General features: G+C 36.9%; 1 protein-coding gene across 1 annotated transcript in view; it reads right to left on the bottom strand.

Annotated features, from left to right (window-relative positions):
* Window positions 1-277: 277 nt before the first annotated feature.
* The window catches only part of tnmd (tenomodulin), a 51,934-nt gene continuing 33,126 nt past the window's right edge, over window positions 278-19,085 (bottom strand). The window contains exons 3-7 of the mRNA XM_066715003.1: window positions 17,102-17,242; window positions 13,108-13,215; window positions 7,620-7,773; window positions 6,598-6,713; window positions 278-1,553 (exon numbers count right to left, since the gene is read on the bottom strand). Of these exons, the coding sequence (XP_066571100.1) occupies window positions 1,344-1,553; window positions 6,598-6,713; window positions 7,620-7,773; window positions 13,108-13,215; window positions 17,102-17,242 (729 nt within the window). The 3' untranslated portion in view covers window positions 278-1,343. The remainder of the gene's footprint in view (window positions 1,554-6,597; window positions 6,714-7,619; window positions 7,774-13,107; window positions 13,216-17,101; window positions 17,243-19,085) is intronic.

Raw genomic sequence — 19,085 nt, forward strand, 5'->3', positions numbered from 1 at the left:
CCTTCAAGGAGCACTCCGGATCGATAAGCTGCTGAAAACCAAACAAACAAGCTGGCCCATTGTCATTTCTAGCTTCTCCCATGTTCTAATTTCAATCTTAAATCCCATTCACTGCTGTGTATACTTTGTCCACCTGAGCAACTCTTATTTTAACTGGCCTAACACCACGATCAGTTCAAGGTTCCTCCTGCAGTTTAAGCTGGAAGCAGCACAGCTAAAGCCCACAGCAGCTTGGAAATTTATGACAGGGAAACAAATGAACACCACATAACATCTGTAGCGATTAAACCAGTAATTTATTAAAGCATGCTAATGTCTCACATTAAATGTGCCATAAAATGGTACAATTTATCCCTTTTTTGGACATTTTTACTGAGGTTGTCCCCCTGCCCTCCTCGTGTTCGAAAAGAATTGACAGGGAGGGATAAGAAAACTGTTGAGTAGCCCTCAAAATAGATGTGACATAGGGTGGGATTGGGGAAGCGTGTCAGTCCAGCTTCTTCTAGACTAACTATATCTTAAGGGGGTATTTGAGATCCTTAAAATAATTTTCATACTAAGCATGCAAGTTAATAATGTTAATATATGCAAGATGGCTACTTAGTGAATAATTATATGAAAGTAGATAACATAAAAAACGGCTCTGAATTTCACTGCAGTAAAACCCGAAGGAAAATGAAAGTAAATAGCTTCCTTGTTACCCAACCAATGCAAAGACTGCAGCCTCACAAACCGGCACAGAACATATCAAACGTAAAACAAAACTGATACTGTGTAGTGGGGTTTAACAGACAAAAACAGCTGAATCATACAAACAAGCCAATTCCAAGGGACGTTATGAATACAAAATGAAAATTCCACAGTGGAGAGAGATACAAAAGCAGCGATAAATCAATTGAGTGTAAAAATGTATACATGACATGTCCTTACTATCAAGGTCCAAGATACACCACACTTTGTGCAAAGAAAATCATACTCTTAATATAGAAACACTATGTGAGGACAGGAATTTAAACGGATTAATTTAAATTCCTAGTTTCTGTAACTTAAAAATGAATTTAGCTGTAAAGAAAGAAAGAAAAAAAAACCCCACAAACACAGGTATATCATTGTTTAGGTAACACTATAATTAAGATTGGTAAACAGTGCTAAGGAATCCATCTCATTATTTAGCCCCCTGATTATCCAACATCCCATTAGAAATCACCCTGAAATTAGAGACAGAATAACAGTAAATCTGGGTTTCGTAAAGGTTTGGCCCCATGTACTCCAGTCCAAAACAAGACCAGACCGGACCAGTCCGATCTGAGATGTGGATGAGATGGAGAGAGGAGGGTGCTTGTTTAGACCCGTCCCAGCATGCGAGCGATCCACCAGTTGCAGGGCATTATGGTCCTGCAAATGACTCGGCCTCCCTGGTAGTAGTATGGGTAGGGCATGTACCCGCGCAGTGGCTCGAGGTAGCGCTGGCAGAAGCGGTAACCACGGCGACAGTATTGGCAGCAAATCCCCCGTTCGTCCAGTCTGTTGTCAAGCTCAATTCCATTCTCTCTCTGTGAGAAAACAGCAGACACGGCATCAGAGCTTCACACTCACACACACAGTGGCAATCCACAAACTTGAGATTCTTCTTTCTTTTTTTTAACACATTGCAAGAAAATTACAGAATCAATTAAAACAAATGCATATATTAAACATAAAAGAAAGTCAGTGTATTTGTAAGCACATGAAGATTTGGCTGTGAAAATACGCACCAACAGAACTACATTAAACCATTACGTACATTAATTCTTCTGTAAGGTTAATAAGGTAGTTAAAGACTATCCTTCGTGAGACATCAGGCATGTGCAGATAAAGATAAAGCCCATGTTTATCTTCTTTGTCTGCTTAACAATTTGCAGTTCACTGTGTTTGCTGTTGTAGCTATATGTAATTCAGGGGGAATGGGAGCACTGCTTGCAGATATATTATATTTAGACACTTTTCCCAGCTGTGTAAACCAGGTTCCTCTTGAATCTTAACATGAACACCTGCTGTCAGCTTTATTTCAATTCTCATCTCTACCCACAAGAGTTGTTTTATTATTTCACTGCTTTCACTCTTTAAGTATTCTCTGAAAAATGTCAGTCAAAAAGTGTGCTCACTTGTGCTCACTTCCTCCCCATGAAAGAAAAAAATGTGTATGCCAACTGCACTGCTTTTAACCTGAATTACAGCACTACTAACCACTTCACCGCCTGCCCATAACTCAGCAACTGTGTCCCGCACCGCTGTTAAACAGCAGAATTCGAACATATAAACGTCAGAAAGAATGCATTGAAGCAGAGGTGTCTATAGTCCAGTCCTGCATGACTGGATGTGGTGGGTTTAACAGGTTTCTTTAATCCATTTTCTGATAAAGACCTTGGGAAATGGTAGACCAGTTTAGTTCAGAGTAGAACAAAAAAATCAAACACTGAGATAATGTTTTATGAACAAGAAATTAACAACAGATAAATATGTATATTCAGGAAGTATTCATTTTGTTTGCCATTGATAATTTAATCAGTAAAAGTCTAATAAACACAATAGGCACATTGATTACTGTTGATTTCTGAAGATTATAACTATCAGAGATGTTCATCAACTTGCATTTTCTCCCCCTCTTTCCATACACCCTTTCCTCTTTGTTTACTGCAGGAAATGAGAAACGAAACTTAGAATCGCCAAAAACAAAAGGTAAGAAAAACATTAAGCATACATTTTGTCATGTTTCACTTAATCTTGCCGAAAACACTTGCAAATATAAATGACAAATCTAAAGGGTTTGTATTAATGTTTATCCAAGGCTTTGACTCTAATCAAATCAAGTATCAGCATGTTGGAAATTGCCTTGATCTGAGTTACCAAGGCATAACACATGATATAATGCCCTTGACCCTTCCTTTGTGCCATTGACACATATCATTCCTCAGTGTTTCCAACTTCCTCTCTGATCCATGTCTGCTCAGAGCAGTTTTATTTGGGGTTCTCTCAATTAAAGTGAGCTTGACACTGCTGGATAAGAGGATAATTGCACCATTTCTTTCATCACAAACCCCCCACCATCACCAACTCTTAATTTCAGCATACAAATTAAAGCTTTCTTTCCACCTTAACTGTCTCTCTTCCTGACCTTGACTTTAAGTGAAAGGGACAATCCTGAAGCAATTAGCAGAATAATTATCGCCTAACGAGAATCCTTTCATTTGCTCTTACTGGATGGATCTGAATTTATATAAGGGGTAAATGAAACCCAAACGAAGGTAAATTGGGAATAATTAATGGATCTTCACTTTTTCATCGTGCGTGCTCTTACAATGTACTCTTTGGATTAAACAGGACTGAATGCCAGGGCTCTGATCAGACTGCAGTCTATTGTAGGAGTGCAATCCCCTCTTTCTCCAGTAGGAGGTGATCACCAACAAACATTCCCATTCTAAACCATACATTCTTTGGTTCATATTTTTTCTGAGAATGTTATTAAGAATTTGTCTTTTTTATTTATTGTATGATTGATTTGGACATTCACAAATTGAATTTAGTTGACTGTAAAACTATAATCTAGGGAAATAATATTTGTGTGCAATAATATATTATACAAGATGATACACTTTTTCTGTATGTTTATATATTAATGCTATAATTTTGTCACAGTTTGCCAAATAGTGATGATACATTGTATCATTTATATATACATAAGTATGTGTAAGAAAAAATTAGTACAGCTCCTTGTGGAAAATATTGAATATTGATAAGTATTTTCAATGAGAGTAGCTGAGTTTAAAACTCATTTACAGAGTTACATTTGATCTCAGTTTGGTATTTATTACTCCTCAGTTCAATCTGAAAAAATATTGAGGTGGTTGAGTGGATGATTGTATAAGAAATTTAAATACATGCATATTTATTATGAGCAGATAACATTCATTAGAACATTTTTTTTGCAGGAAAGTTGCAAACAAAAATGGAAAAAGTCAGGCTAACAATATATCAAAAACTAGGATAAAGTAATACAAAAACACACCCTGAATCTTATTTTTCATTAGAAAGCTATTAGCAATAAAACCCATCATTTTAAATGCAATGTCAACCTTAATTATTTTAGCTTGCATGTCCATTTATAATGTAACTTAGTAGCCATCAGAACAGAGTACCATGGGAAATCTGTCCAACTGGCAATAAACAAGCAACATTAATTAATGATAGGAGTAATTATTACAGCGTTCATTGTGTTTTCAGTCACACATTCAAATACGTGCCGGTCCCTGGAGCATAATCTTAAGCATTTAATATGAATGAGCCTGTCATGTAGAAAAGTTTGTCAGAACCATTCAATATGAATTCATCAGCATATAACAAGTGGAATACATTTAAATTATTAATGTTTCTTTTTGAATTTCACAATATTTCTGCATTTTGTGCCGTGGAAAACAAAACAAGAACAGAAATAGCACACACATGGAAAAGAAAATGCAGTCTAGGGCAGGGAGAGGTGTAGGGGGTATCTCTCAGTTTGCAGACTCTTACTTAACAGTCTCAATTCTGTGCAAGTCCTAATTTCCAAGTCCAATTTTGCCCTGGAGATGGATGTGTTTAATTAGGATCTTTGGTTGCAGTCTTCCTGGCTGGAAAAGGCATGTGGCCTGGGAAAAGGGATGAAGGTCACATAGAGGATGCTTATCCACCTCTGAAATTCCTGTTAGGGAGTATTTACAAGTCAGAGAGCTGACTGGAAGAAGGCCCAATCATCTCCGAGGCTTATCTGTAGAATGTAGGTCAAGGTCTGTGGTGCAATTTCTCTAATGTGCCTGGATGATAGTTATTCAGTTTGAAAGATGTCCAAGAATGCTCCGTAGCTCAACGCTTCAGTATGGCAGCTGTGGCGAAAGGTCAGCCTTATATTTCCTGCAACCTCTGTCACTGGAGCTTTAATGATTATTTATGAAAAGTACACAGCAGGGAAGACCATTTTCGAAATATTAATACCTCCCCGTGGCAGACGGCAATGACATCGTACGTTGAAGGCAGAAGTTAGTGCTTTTAAGAAAGGTCAATGATACCTGACTTCCCACCAGTCTTTTCACACACCTCGAACTCCAATTAAAGGTTACCATTATGAAGGCAATTCCTCTCATACACCCATTGTTATCAGTCCTCCGACATAACTGCAACTGGGACTGGGCATCGAAGGCCGAACAAACCTTGTGAAGTACTTATCTTTGCCAAAGGGACTTCATACTTTTAATCTGCAATTACACACCCTGATTGGTATTATATCTTAGGGGAAGGTGTTAACTTTTCCTTCCTGCACTATAATTCTAAATATAACTCAGTGCGCAGCAACAGTATTGTCACCAAAAAGTAAACCATTGAACAAAGAAGAGAGCTAATGTCTCACTTGGGTCCAGCTGATGAATGTTAATATTTTGGGTATGCTGACTTGTGTTGCTCCCACACCCCCGGGTGGCCTGCTTTCTCCGAGCACAGTAGTGGGGCCACAGCAGGCTGCTGTTGCTCCCGATATATTCTGCAGTTATTTTTAATGGCCTGTGCTTCGGCTGCTGCCACAACACAGTGCGGTTTGGGGAACGGCAGATTCTTTGATGAGGGAAAACCATCAAGGCTTCCAAAGGCTATATTAATTAACTTGTGTGTTGGAGCTAGTGGAGGCATCAGATAAGATGGATCGGATCTCCTGGTTTTTCCAAAGGCCCAGAGCTGCTCGTTTGCCTTAATACGGCACTATTCAAGAGCCAGATTACATTACAGATGATCTCTGCCCCTTTTTACTTTGCAGTGGTGCTGTAATTGCTCAAAAGGTTTGTCTGCTTGTTTGTGAATAACTTTTTGTAGGTAAATGCTGGTGTGTGTGTGTGTGTGTGTGTGTGTGAGAGAGAGAGTGCATTTGGGATTTGGCAACCTGCTGCTGTTACATTCAAGGCTTCATAGCACCTCTGATGCAACACTCTTTCAAACCCTCGAGATAAGAGCCGCTTCCCCTTGATAATGCTGATTTATTAAAAAATGCAGTTTTTAATTGGATTAGCAATGTTTGTAAATGCACTCATTAATATGGTAAATGTGTTTTTTATTGTGAGCATGTGTGTGGATTCACTTTTTATTAATGCTTTTTTTATTGCCTGGAATTAAATGCTGTCCTGTAGCTACCAGGTAAATTTAAGCCATTTAGCTTCGGGAGTGTTTTTCCCCATTAATTATAGAATAATGTACATATTAATTCAATAATGAATTAATAACCTCGGGATTGTTTTTCAATAAAGCCAGTTTATCTGCTAGGAAAGCAAGGTAAGAAACAGTAGAATTGTCTGAACTGCAATATGAAAGGATTTGCCGAAAGATCACTTTCACTGTAGATGAAAAAGCCCCAACATAATATTAACTGGGATGACCTTCCCATATATGTAGGGCAATGTCAGTATTGTGCAGTACATAAAGTCTGTCTTTCTTTAACAAACAAAAAGAAAAAAAAGAAAAAAATAATCAATAAAAAGAGCTCACGTCTTCAGTCAGAACACACAAATCCAATACAGCATGGTTAATAAGATGAGGACTCACATAGTCATTGACAGGTAGGTGGTCTGTGATGTCTCTGGTCTGCCGTTGACCTTTGACCCTGATTTGGGTGGACTCCTGTACTTCGTCCACATCCTCAATGTCATGGAACTCTGCGTCTGTAACAACAGGATGAAGGAATATAATGTCTGCTTCTCTGTGTTGTAGGGGAACCCAAGGGAGCCCAAGGTTTCCTAACTACTTATACAAATACATCAGGGAACATGGCCCCATAGAAAACCACACTAGGGAACTATTCTGTGGGACCCTGTCTCCTTGAATAAAATGTTTAGAAAAAGTTGTGTTTTCTATTATTACTACTATTCTTTTTCATCTAACACAAATACTAGGGCTCCTGAGAGGCAATTAACATGCATGTTCCTCTCTATAGGAAGGCGTGCTGACAATGACCAATTTGTTTAAAGATGTGCTACAGAGACCCAGGAAGCGATCAGACTGACCTTTGATGTCCATTACGTGATAGGCAGCTGAATGATGACTTCACAGATAATGGCCTGAGTTATTATCCACCTCATTCCCCCATCAGAGACCTGACACACTCCTCTCAATCTGCCAGTCCAGCACTCTACGCTAATCAGCTCATAATGAGTTTTATATATCTGAAATGCTGGAAATGAAATAGCTTAATCTGTATCTTTTTTTAAAAAGCTGGCGTTTAGGGCTTAAAGAAATGGAAATCAAAATGTATTTTTTTTATGGTATTCCCATGTTTTTCTTTCTCTACTTTTTCTCCCATTTACTTAATGAGCTTTCGATAGAGCTGTGGCTCTGTGCACAGTTACATATGAATAGTTATTTCCATTCTACTCACACAGAAGGAAACAATCCATATTTGAGTAAATATTAATAAACTTTAAACAAGAGTGATTTCTTCAAAAGGAATGGTATTGGTATTTGACAAGACATTCAGCCGATATGCAATGTCCTTCTGGTAAAAGTTGCTGAACTTCAGAGGAGAAAGTTTGCATTCTTAGTGGAGCCCTGCAGTGAAGCGAGGAACCTACCTTTCAGAGATGAGGGATGCATCCAGTGTATGGGCAGGTGTTCGCACATTTCAAAGATTTTGGAGTTGAGCAGGAAGACGCGGTTCTCAATGGGCTCCTCCACAGGAACCCAAACCTGCGAGTCTTCAAACTGCGTGTCTACTCCATCCTCATCCTGCCAGAGAGAGGAAGGAAAACAGCCCTGCTTTCATTTCTCAGCCCTTTCTGCTGCCCTGAGAAACCTTCACCTGTCAAAGGTAACTCAGCTTCTATTCTTTTAATTTGGAAGTAGATTGTGAAGGAAAGAAACACTGAACAACAACAAACACAAAATTATACACACACACACACACACAGAAACAAACATATACACTAACTAAATGTTAGATACACAATATAATACACAATGAATACACAACTGGGTGTGACCTTAGCTGCTGCAGTTCTTTTGATAAGCGGTCAGAGGAACATCTAGATGCCACTGTTTCTAGTACAGAGAAAGAAGTTGGCCTCTGTGGTCCCTTCCTGAGTTGCCATTTCAATTAATCCCAGAGGTTTTCACTAAACAGGCCGTGACTTGCTGTCACTGCTATTCTCCTTGAAACACTATTGTCCAAAATATCACAGTATGTACTGTCAGGCATCACGATCTTCACAGGAAACAATCTATGTATAGCACATTACCTTGAAGCAAATCATTACTAGTTCAGAGGGGATCTATTTATTACTTTTGGTGATATAGTGTGTATTAGTGTGTATTATATATTGTCTAAGTATTTTAGGTACCTCTAGAAGAATTGATTTTCTTCCTAAAAATACAATTGATTTGGTCTCTGTAATTAGGTTGTATCTTTTTCTTAGTCTTCCTCAATCTTGTTACACTTTTAGGAAAACCAAATTTCTAATTTGCTGTCGATTGGCTTTCTTGTGATGTATTGTGCTACCCAAAATAAAACATTGACGGTCTTAATATCAGAAAAAATATATCAGAAATAGTGTAATCTAGTACAGATTTCCCATGTTATGAAAACCTGTATTAATTTTTTCCAGGTAATAACATTGTTATTACAACATATTTAAGCCCAGAGACCCCCCAAAACATAGGCTATTGGCTTGAAAGGAGGTACAGGATAGGTGTTAAAGTAGTGCTTATTTACCTCCTTGTAAAACAATAGTCTGAACACAAGACAATTAATACCCTTAATCGGTGGATAGTGCAGTTCATGAGCTGTAAAGTAAACTATTATTACTTAATGATTGGGAATGCCTGTCATTTCCATTTAATAGAGATTTATGAAGCAACTTTGGTAATGTTTTAATATACAATGCAATGCAAGAAATTTGTTTTGTTCATATAAATCAAGTACATATGCAAATGTTGTTCATAGACCGCTCTTAATTAGTATACCGAACAGAAAACAGTTCACTTGACAAATGTTTTAACTAGGTTCTATTCAGAGTCTAAAGCTTAATTGTGCATTAGTTAAGTTTGATGCAAAACCCTGAGGCTAAACCATGAGCCTTTGTCATTTATATTTAGCTGCACTTTTTTATTTGTTTCCTCCTGTTTTTTGCTTTGATAACACAGAATTTCCATTGTGTGCAATTGTCGGTGTTCTGAGACCCAACATATTTCAGTAGTATCTTATGCAATTCTACCACTTGTTCAAAAAAGTATGCAATTCCTTTGGTTTTGTTCATGGTTTAGCAAGTACAAACCTCCAAATGGTTTACCACATTTCGGATATAGTATGTTAATGTTTTAAAAGGCTATATCGTGGTAAACTAATGATGACTCTGCAGACAGCCAGTCATTCTCTGTGACTGTGCTTTCCTCTTCTGGAGAAATTAAAAATCTGGCTTAACAGCAGAAAAAAAAACACAAGCTTTTTAATTGCCCTTTTTAACTGCTGAAGCTAATAAAGCCTCCCTCACAAGTAAATAGAGGTTATGACACACATGTCAGTGCAACAAGACTAACTTCACAGTTGAGAAATGACCCAATAACTTATAAGAGAGGATCCCTTGAGGGAGTTGTAAAGGTCATTACTCAAGAGTGAAATAAAAAAAACAATGTAGTCCACAGCAGCCCCAAAATTGTATGATAATTATAATTTTATAGTCTGTAAACAGCTGTAAGTTTTGGTGGTGCTTACAGTGTCTCTCTAAGGGTAGCTCCGAGCACCTTCATCTGCCTCTGATGAGCTTGCTGTCATAAAATAACACAATGAATGATATTCATGTAAAATGAGGACTCTTTATTTCACAATATTGTATAAGTACCTACAAATAATGTATTGAACACCAAACCTCTTATCTAAGCTGTATATGTTACACATCAGTCGCTTTAACCGTCCTACCACTAATAAGAACACCAGAGACACATTAGCTTGTGGTTGAGATATGATCCCGTCCTGCTTTAATCTCGAGTATTGGAATGCCTTTCCAACTGTGATAATTCCTTTGGGTTATTACTGTAAAACATGGACAAGCCTGCAAGCTGTGAAACACAAATCAAAATTAGAGAAATGTGTGGATCAAAAAAGTGTTGCATTGTAGTTATCTCTTATACATATTAGCTCTCAATGTTCAAGACACATTGACCATGAAATTACCTGTATGGGATTTAAGTCTTTAGTGTTTTGAGAGCTCCAGGTCAGTTTCTTTTCATGTTGTAATTCTATATTTATTATTTAACTCTATAGATAAATAGATATATAAATAGCAGGAGACTATTTTCTTGTTATTTCAAGTTTTTCAAGTTTTCTTGAAACGAGTAACATGAGGTACACTAGGAGAACAACAACAGAACTTTAATTGTTGTCATTGAGAACATGGAAGCATATGCTCATCAAGAAAGTCAGCTAGTCTTAAAAAAAAAAAATAATAATAAAAAAAAAAAAATATATATATATATATATATATAAAACCTCACAGCTTTATGATTAGCACCAGTTTCAGACTGCGAATGACAATAGTGAAAGATATCGCAAGATGCCACACTGTACATGTTATAAAAAGCTGAGCAGTCATCTAGATTGAATTCATTTTTCAGTGGAACCTTTTAGGTTATCAAAAGTGGGAATTGATCCACTAATTGTTAAACACAAATTAAATACAAGAAAAAACGAACAATAACAAAATAACCCTTTTAGTCTCTAAATTACTAATTAGATTCTGTTGAGAGTTTACAATTACTCTGAAGTGCATGTTAGAATATACCAACATTCATTTACGTTCATTCCAGTTATTCTGCTTCTCTGCATAATGCCCAGAGCTTCAATGAAGAAAGACTAATGCTAAATTGATAATTAATTTGACAAACCTCCAAGGGTTTTTGTCTGGCCATCAGATGGAGCAATTAAAACACACCCATTTTTTGTTTTGTTTTGGTTTTAATTAATTATTTCTTAACCACAAGGATGATGGTTTGTGTGTGTGTGTGTGCATGGGTTTGTATGTCTGTATGCTTCTGTCTGTGTGAAGTGGGTTGGGTATAGATAATAAAAATAATATTATTCATAATTATTATAATGTATTATTAGTAAAATTAACACAGATTAAATTGAGTATGAAATGAAAGGAAAAAAGGTTCCTCCTTCCAATGACAACCCCCTCAACACACAAAAAGTGTGTGTGAAAAAATAATAAGGGAAAGAAGTAACGGAAAGAGAAAGTTGTTTTTCCTCCTTCCTAGTACTTGTTATTCCTAGGAGATTACAGACTATGACAATGAAACATGGAATTTATTGACTTCTAAGGAAGGTAAGGATCTTCAGTAAGCGCACACACAGCTTCACTAATCCTGCTCTCTGTGTTTTCATCTCTGTAAGTACAGACCAGCCCTCTACCTCAGTTTCCATATTGGAACTCCAGTAAAGCCCTGTTTGGATTGATTTCACAGCTGTGAATTAAGGCTAAACAGTAAAATCTAATTAGGTTGTACAATGCACATAAAGAAGAAAAAATGGCAGGGACATATGGTGCTAGGCAATTAGTGTTTGTAAACATGGATTAAACATTAAAACCGACAAAACAGAACAAAGAAAAAGTAAAAGAAAGCAAGCAAGACCGGGCTGGCTGTTTGGTGCACCAATGTTTCCCATATTTAAAGTCAAAGAGGACATAAATACCTGCTCGCACAACAGTAGACAGGTATCTAAATAACAGAACTTGAAGGGAAGTCTATAAAGTCCTTTCAAACAATTGACTGTGCTGTTAAACACTGTGGCTAAAAACAAGAGAGACATTGAAAAGTTTGCTGCCACATTTATTATTCTTGTTTTTGGTTTTACAAAAAGAGGCTTCGAACAAAACAACCCAGCCAGGATCCTTACCAAAGACCCCTGTGCTCTGCCAGAGAAAGTGAATTTCAAAATCTGGCAGCAAATTCTTAGTTATCCTCCACCAATGACCCACAACACAGAGCCAGCAATAGTGAGCTGTCAGGACTGAGAATTATTAACTAGCATTTCTCAAACATAACAAAAACAAAAACTATACAAAAGAAAAAGTTCTGGGATGACTGGAACCATTCTGAAAGAAGCAAACACCAGTTTTACACACTCAAACTCAGTAGCTTACACATGCTTAGGACTCGAAGTTTATGGATTTTGTTTTCAATCACATGATTGAAACCATATTAACCATATTTTGAGCCAATTCACTTTCTAATTAATTAATCTTGGACAAATATGTTAATGACCATAGAAAGCCGTTTGTTTTTACCTTAATGTCTTAATGTCAGAGTCAATAATTCTATTTTGCCTTCTTTGTCATTCAAACACAAGAGTTAACCAATGGCGAAAATCACTCAGGTTTGTTTGGTTTTGAATTGAAATTTGACAAAACTTTGCATATTTTCTCAATGGTCATTTGTCTTTTCAACTCTGACTGTAGATTAAGAAGAGGTTGAGAAATTGGATCACACACAAACTAATGGAAAACTGTATAAGGGCCCACGACAATGCTTTCTAGTGATCTTCCTATCATCTGAACTTCACACAAGGCTTTGAGATAGACAGAAGAAATTGAGATGAATTGCATCACCCTGGAGTCAAAAGAAATCTAAGGAGTAAACACCTTTAAATCCTGTTTTAATGGCTTTTTTTTCTTAGAGCCATTCTTTCCTAAAGGCTTCTTAGGCAGAGCTAAAGGTGGAGATGATTAAAAATTAATGTTGGCTTGAGAACTATGAATGACTGCAAACATCATTTTAAGCATATGTCATATATGTCTGTCAATTTAAGATATGCTGTCACCTTGTTCACTATGAAAGAAAAGAATAGGGGACCAACATTCACATTCTAAGGGGAAAAATATGAGGGAAATTTGTTTAAAGTTGTTAGAACCACGATTGCTGCTATTTTCTTCTCAAAGGAGAAAAATACCTTTAGACCTGTACTTGGCTGGAGTAGTGTTTTGATGGGGTGAGATTGTTCTTGCAGAATTCATTTTCCAAAATATTAAGAATAGAATAGATTAGTTATTTCCTTTAAAAACAACTCACCACCACGTCTGGGTCTTCACTCTGCTCCTCTGAAATCTTGGGAAGCTCCTTAGCCAGGGTCCTGATGTAACACCTCTGGTGTTTGGCAAAGCGGATCCCTGTCATTCCCTATGTGGAAAGAATAAAAACAAACATATTACAATAATGATTAGAAGTGCAGCAATGCAGACTCAAATTCAAGATTTATATTTTCCAATAGTAACTATAAAAGCCCAGCATGAGATGAGAGGTTTGTGAACTACAGAGAAAGAGACAAATATATTATGTTTTTTTCTCATTTAATCACTTTTTTGAAGTTCAGTCACCATCCCCATCCCGCCGCCTCAGAAAATGTGGTCTATATTTTGCAAGGTGATTTGTCATTTCTAGTGTCACAAGGCTGATCGTGAATAAAAGCCTGTTAAAGTTATGTCACATCGTTGTGTTATTAATATGGTATAATTTGTAGTTAGTTCCAAACCTCAATGTGCTGACTAAAATACTTTAGCAGTCACTTTAAAAACGTATACCCACAATTCTGTAATTGACAGCAATGTAAAATGTCAGTGTTACACTAGAAGTGCATAAAACACATGGTGAAGTACAATTCGTAGTCTTCTGTTACTAGTTATCTGGAGCCATATGGAATTCTTTCCTTTCTGAAAAGAAAAAAAAAATTGGAAGCTCAAATATTTCTTAGGCTTTTTTTTCCAATGACATACTGTGTGTTTTGATTTCTAGACACATGGTTTTGGCTGGAAAAGTCTGAAACTGAATATTAGGGGTACACTGAGGCCTTCAGCGTTAAAGGAAAAATAAATTGTCATTGTCTGAAAATAGTCTTTAGGGTAGCTTACACTTTAAATGTCTTACTTGCTCACTTTGGAGCTGCTGTAGCTACAGTCTGTTTAACATTGTATCAAGATAAGCAGCACCATGAAAATTAACTACATTCAATGAGGCTTTAATTACTTTAACACAGTGATAGCTTTAATGTTTTTATTAATCAGAATTAATGCAGAAAAAGGAGCTGCTTTTCCTAACACTACGATTGACATAGAAACCACGGAAGCGAAATTTGTAACAGGATGTATAACGACACCTATCATAAACATGCATACATAATTTCCTTTACAAATAAAGTATCAAATTCAGACATTAGCCACGCTTAAAAAAACACAGCACAATGTTTATATACCTCAATTTATTGTGATGAGTTCCTGCTTAATTTGCTGTAGTGGTAACCGTCCGTAGTAAAGAAAGGACAATCTAGAGATGAGATGTGGTGATTACTAAGGTTGCTCAACCAGAAAATAAAGAAAAGACAGTTCATTAAAGGGAAAAGAAATGGGAAAAGGATGCGATTAAAAATAAAATGTCAAAATAAGGCCTCATCTTTTCACTGATTAAATAAATGTACCTACAGCAACTTGCTTCCTGTTGAACAATTATCTGATTGTAACCATCAACTATTCCGAACTTCATTGTGCAATGCAGGGAGAGGTTAAGGATCGCTGTTCTAATCTTCGTTATATTGATTGTTCCTTTCTGTTCGCATTTATGGGCTGTCAGCGCAAGTGACACATTGAAGAAATAACACTTAAGAAGTAAGCTTTTTATTATCTCAAATTATCAATGAGTTTGCTATTAACAAATAGGAGGTAGACTGTTGCTCCTGCAGAGCGACCCTACAGAAGAACTTGTTAGAAAACTTTTGAAAAAATATAATAATCTCACTTTTAGCCTACAATTATGGAAAAACTAACAATTTAACAAGCACCACATGCAAACACATGCAGCAATGTCTTCTTGTAACTTTGTTGCAGATGCAGATTCTTCAGACCAAGTTTTGAACTGCTTAAATTCTGATATAAATTAGGAACGTCTTTTCGAGGTTTTGTTTTGGAATTCTTATCTTCAGAAAACTCTTTCCCAGCCTCCCCAGGATGTCCAAATAATTAGCCTAAAAAAATAGAAAGGGGACTGTGCTCCTGGTCCTGACGGCATTATCTTCCTATTTCCATTCCAGATACACAGCCCTTGGGCTTGGAGGAGATTGTTTCTAAGGTGGCTTTAGAGTGTGTAATGACCTACAACATCCTTTCTGTATAAAAATCAATTCCAAACTCTGCCTTCAGCTAACAGTTAGGAAGTTCAGTGTTCTTTTATTTTCTTTTATTTATTTATAACTTTTTTCCTTTTCTTTTTTTTTTTAAATCTCAGTCTCTCAGGCTTCTCAACCAACAGATATAATAAGGTCTTTGTTTTCTCTTCCTTCTTTTAATCACAATGTGGTTTGAATCTTTTTATTCGCTCTCTGGTTTTTCTCTCTCTGAGGCCGTGCCTCAATTCAAACAATTCCTCTCTCTGGATTTGCTTCACCGACTGAAGTGGATAATTTAGAAACTGGATGGACTAGTGACTAGCAATAGGATAAATAAATGTATTTCTCTGCGTATATGTATAGTTCATGGTTATGCAGCATGAGTTTGGTTGAGAAAAGCAAGACAAAAATAATAATATACCAGTACATGACATTTGTTTTAGTTTAGATCCATGATGTAATAATTATTATTTTGTAATATATATATATATATATATATATATATATATATATATATATATATATATATATATATATATATATAAACTTTAAAATGAGAAAAATATATATTTCCATGCCAGAGTAGCTACCTAGTAATAAGTACACAGAAAAATCGTAGCACATATTCTCAAAACAATATTACCATTCTACTCCTTTCTGTGTACACAACAAGCTGATTAAAATACATTAAAACGACCCCATATGGATTCATTATACTAAGGGTATATTATTAAACAAATTATTATGACTGACTACAAACAAATTATCACACTATTTTATTCTGAAAGCATAATATTGTATATGTTTCTGGTTTATGTATGCGTTTCAGAAAAGGATTTACGCTCCAAACAGTGCAGATATCCTACTGTACATGCACCACCTACACATGCACTGTGAGAGACATTAAATGTGACTGCTAGACCGATTCAGGACAAAATTAATTGCATAGCTCATATCTTCAACAATTTCTTACTTTTATTTTTTTAATTAGGAATTAATGATTTGTAAGCCACATCTTGTACAAAAGTTAAAGGACTTGAGGAAAATGTTAATAAACAAATGGTGCCTGAAAACAGTAAAAAAGCAGTAATCAGGTTTACAGTATTCCCCTGTTTGCCGAACACCCAGTTTATAACTCAGTTGTCCTGTCTTCAAGGTGATGTGCATTTCATTACCCCCCACTCATGTGACACTGGCAGGTCAACAATGCAGCTCCTCCCATAGAACTGTATTCGTCCTGCTCAGAAATGCACATGCACATTAGTAGCAACAAGCCGTTAGATTTGACTGATTGGTTTAAAAAGGTCTGGATGGACCACAGCCTGGTTGGTAACCTGGTGATCAGGTGATCAAGCATGTGTCAAGATAAGCAAGGCTTAATACAAACTGGACAAAACTGTGTTTTTGCTGGCCTTCTAGCAGGGTGGGGGGTTGTGCTGGTGATCTATCGAGTGGGGTGGGGGGACTGACATGATTCGTTATAGGAAATTATGCAAGGGTATACACAAAGTCTTCCGATAATTAAGTGGGCATACACAAAGTTCCTTTACGTTTAAATGGGCATACGGCATATGCCTTTGTATGCCCGTGTATGCCCTCAACTACACCACCGGTTAAAAAAAAAATAAAAAAAAAATCCTGTCGATCTGTCAGGTATTTTTTCTTTATTTTTTCTTTATTTTTTAAAATATAATTTAGGTATTTTCTACCACTATGGGTTTTTAGAGAAATAGATAATACATCTAAACACTGGGGTCAGCCCCCTGGACACCACTCCCACAGAACCCACCCCATCAGCCACATCTGAACACCAAATGTTTAGCCACCAGTCGCCACTGGTAGTAATACAAAAACTTAAAAATTAATAAACAATCATGCTGAAATGTTTGAAAGCCAATATTTTGAGCTCACATTTTTGAAGTCGTGAATCTCCAGCACCTCCTCAGTGCCATTTCCGGTCCTGAAGATCTCTATGCGGTGCCCAGGGTCAATCTCCATCAAACTTTCAGTCTCCACTCCATCCAGCATCACTTTGTACTGCATGTCATACACCTGCAAGAACATGACAAACACATAGTCACAATCACAGAGACAGATAACATTTACTTTTGCATTAACACACAGTTTAATTAACCATAAGAACAAAAACATTTTTAAGATAAGAACAAGAAAACATATAATGCAAAACAATCACACCTTACAAAAATGCTAACATGGATAATAAAGAACAAATTTAGTGATTTGTGAGAGTGGCTTTCACTGTAGGTTGCCCTTAACTTCTATGTAAAATAATTGCAATTATGTGTAATAACATTGTAATGACAAATGTTACAATACATTTATAAGAACATAAGAAAGTTTACAAATGAGAGGAGGCCATTCGACCCATCGTGCTCGTTTGGTGTCCATTAATAACTAAGTGATCCAAGGATCCTATCCAGTCTATTTTTAAATGTTCCCAAATTTTCAGCATCTACCACATCACTGGGGAGTTTGTTCAGATTGTGACTACTCTCTGTGTGAAGAAGTATCTCCTGTTTTCCATCTTGAATGCCTTGAAACCCAATTTCCATTTGTGTCCCCGGGTGCGTGTGTCCCTGCTGATCTGGAAAAGCTCCTCTGGTTTGATGTGGTCGATGTCCTTCATGATTTTGAAGACTTGAATCAAGTCCCCACAAAGTCTCCTCTGTTCCAGGGTGAAAAGGTTCAGTTCCTCAGTCTCTCAGTAGGACATTCCCTTCAGACCTGGAATAAGTCTGCTTGCTCTCCTCTGAACTGCCTCTAGAGCAGCGATATCTTTCTTGAAGTGTGGAGCCCAGAACTGCACACAGTATCCAGATGAGCTCTAACTAGTGCATCGTACAGTCTGAACATCACTGCCCTTGTTCTCAATTCTACACTTTTCACAATATACCCTAACACTGTGTTTGCCTTTTGTATTACTTCCCCACACTGTTTGGATGGAGAAAGTGAGGAGTCCACATAGACTCCTAGGTCTCTCATGCGTTACTTCATCTAGTTCTATTCCTTCCATAGTGTAATTATAGTGGACATTTTTGTTACCTGCATGTATTACCTTGCACTTGTCCACATTGAATTTCATCTGCCAGGTGTCGGCCCACAACTGAATATTATCGAAGTCCCTTTGAATAACCTGTGCTGCCGAGATTGTATCTGCTGAGCCACCTATTTCAGTATCACCTGCAAATTTGACAAGTTTGCGATCTATCCTAGAGTCCAGATCATTAATATAGATTAGAAGAAGCGCAGGCACTAGTACTGATCCCTGTGGAACTCCACTAACAACCTCACTCCAGTTAGAAGCGACTCCTCTAATCGACACCCTCTGTTTCCTATACATCAACCAGTTCATAATCCATCTACTTACATTACCCTGAATGCCTACAGCTTCCAATTTGAGGATCAGTATTTGGTGTGGAACTTTATCAAAAGCTTTCTGAAAATCTAAGTATATCATATCATATGCTTTCACATGATCTACAGCTGCAGCTGCATGTTCGAAAAACTCCAGTAAATTAGTAAGACATGATCTGCCTCGTCTAAACCCATGTTGACTATCACCAAGAATATGGTTTTCATTAAGATGCTCCTCTATTTTCTGTCTAATAATTTTCTCCAACATTTTACAGGTGATGCAGGTGAGACTGATTGTTCTGTAATTTCCTGGCTCAGTTTTGTCCCCTTTCTTGTGGATTGGTATGACATTTGCTGTCTTCCAGTCAGTTGGCACATCCCCTGTTCTGAGTGTCTTTTGGAATATTTGAGTTAGCGGCCTATAAATAATTTCCCTCATGTCTTTAACTACTGTTGGAAATATACCATCTGGCCTGGTGATTTGTTTGTTTTTAATTCTGCTAGTCCCTTTAGTACCTCC

Source organism: Amia ocellicauda, chromosome 10 (genome assembly GCF_036373705.1).
Source record: "Amia ocellicauda isolate fAmiCal2 chromosome 10, fAmiCal2.hap1, whole genome shotgun sequence".
Classification (NCBI taxonomy): domain Eukaryota; kingdom Metazoa; phylum Chordata; class Actinopteri; order Amiiformes; family Amiidae; genus Amia; species Amia ocellicauda.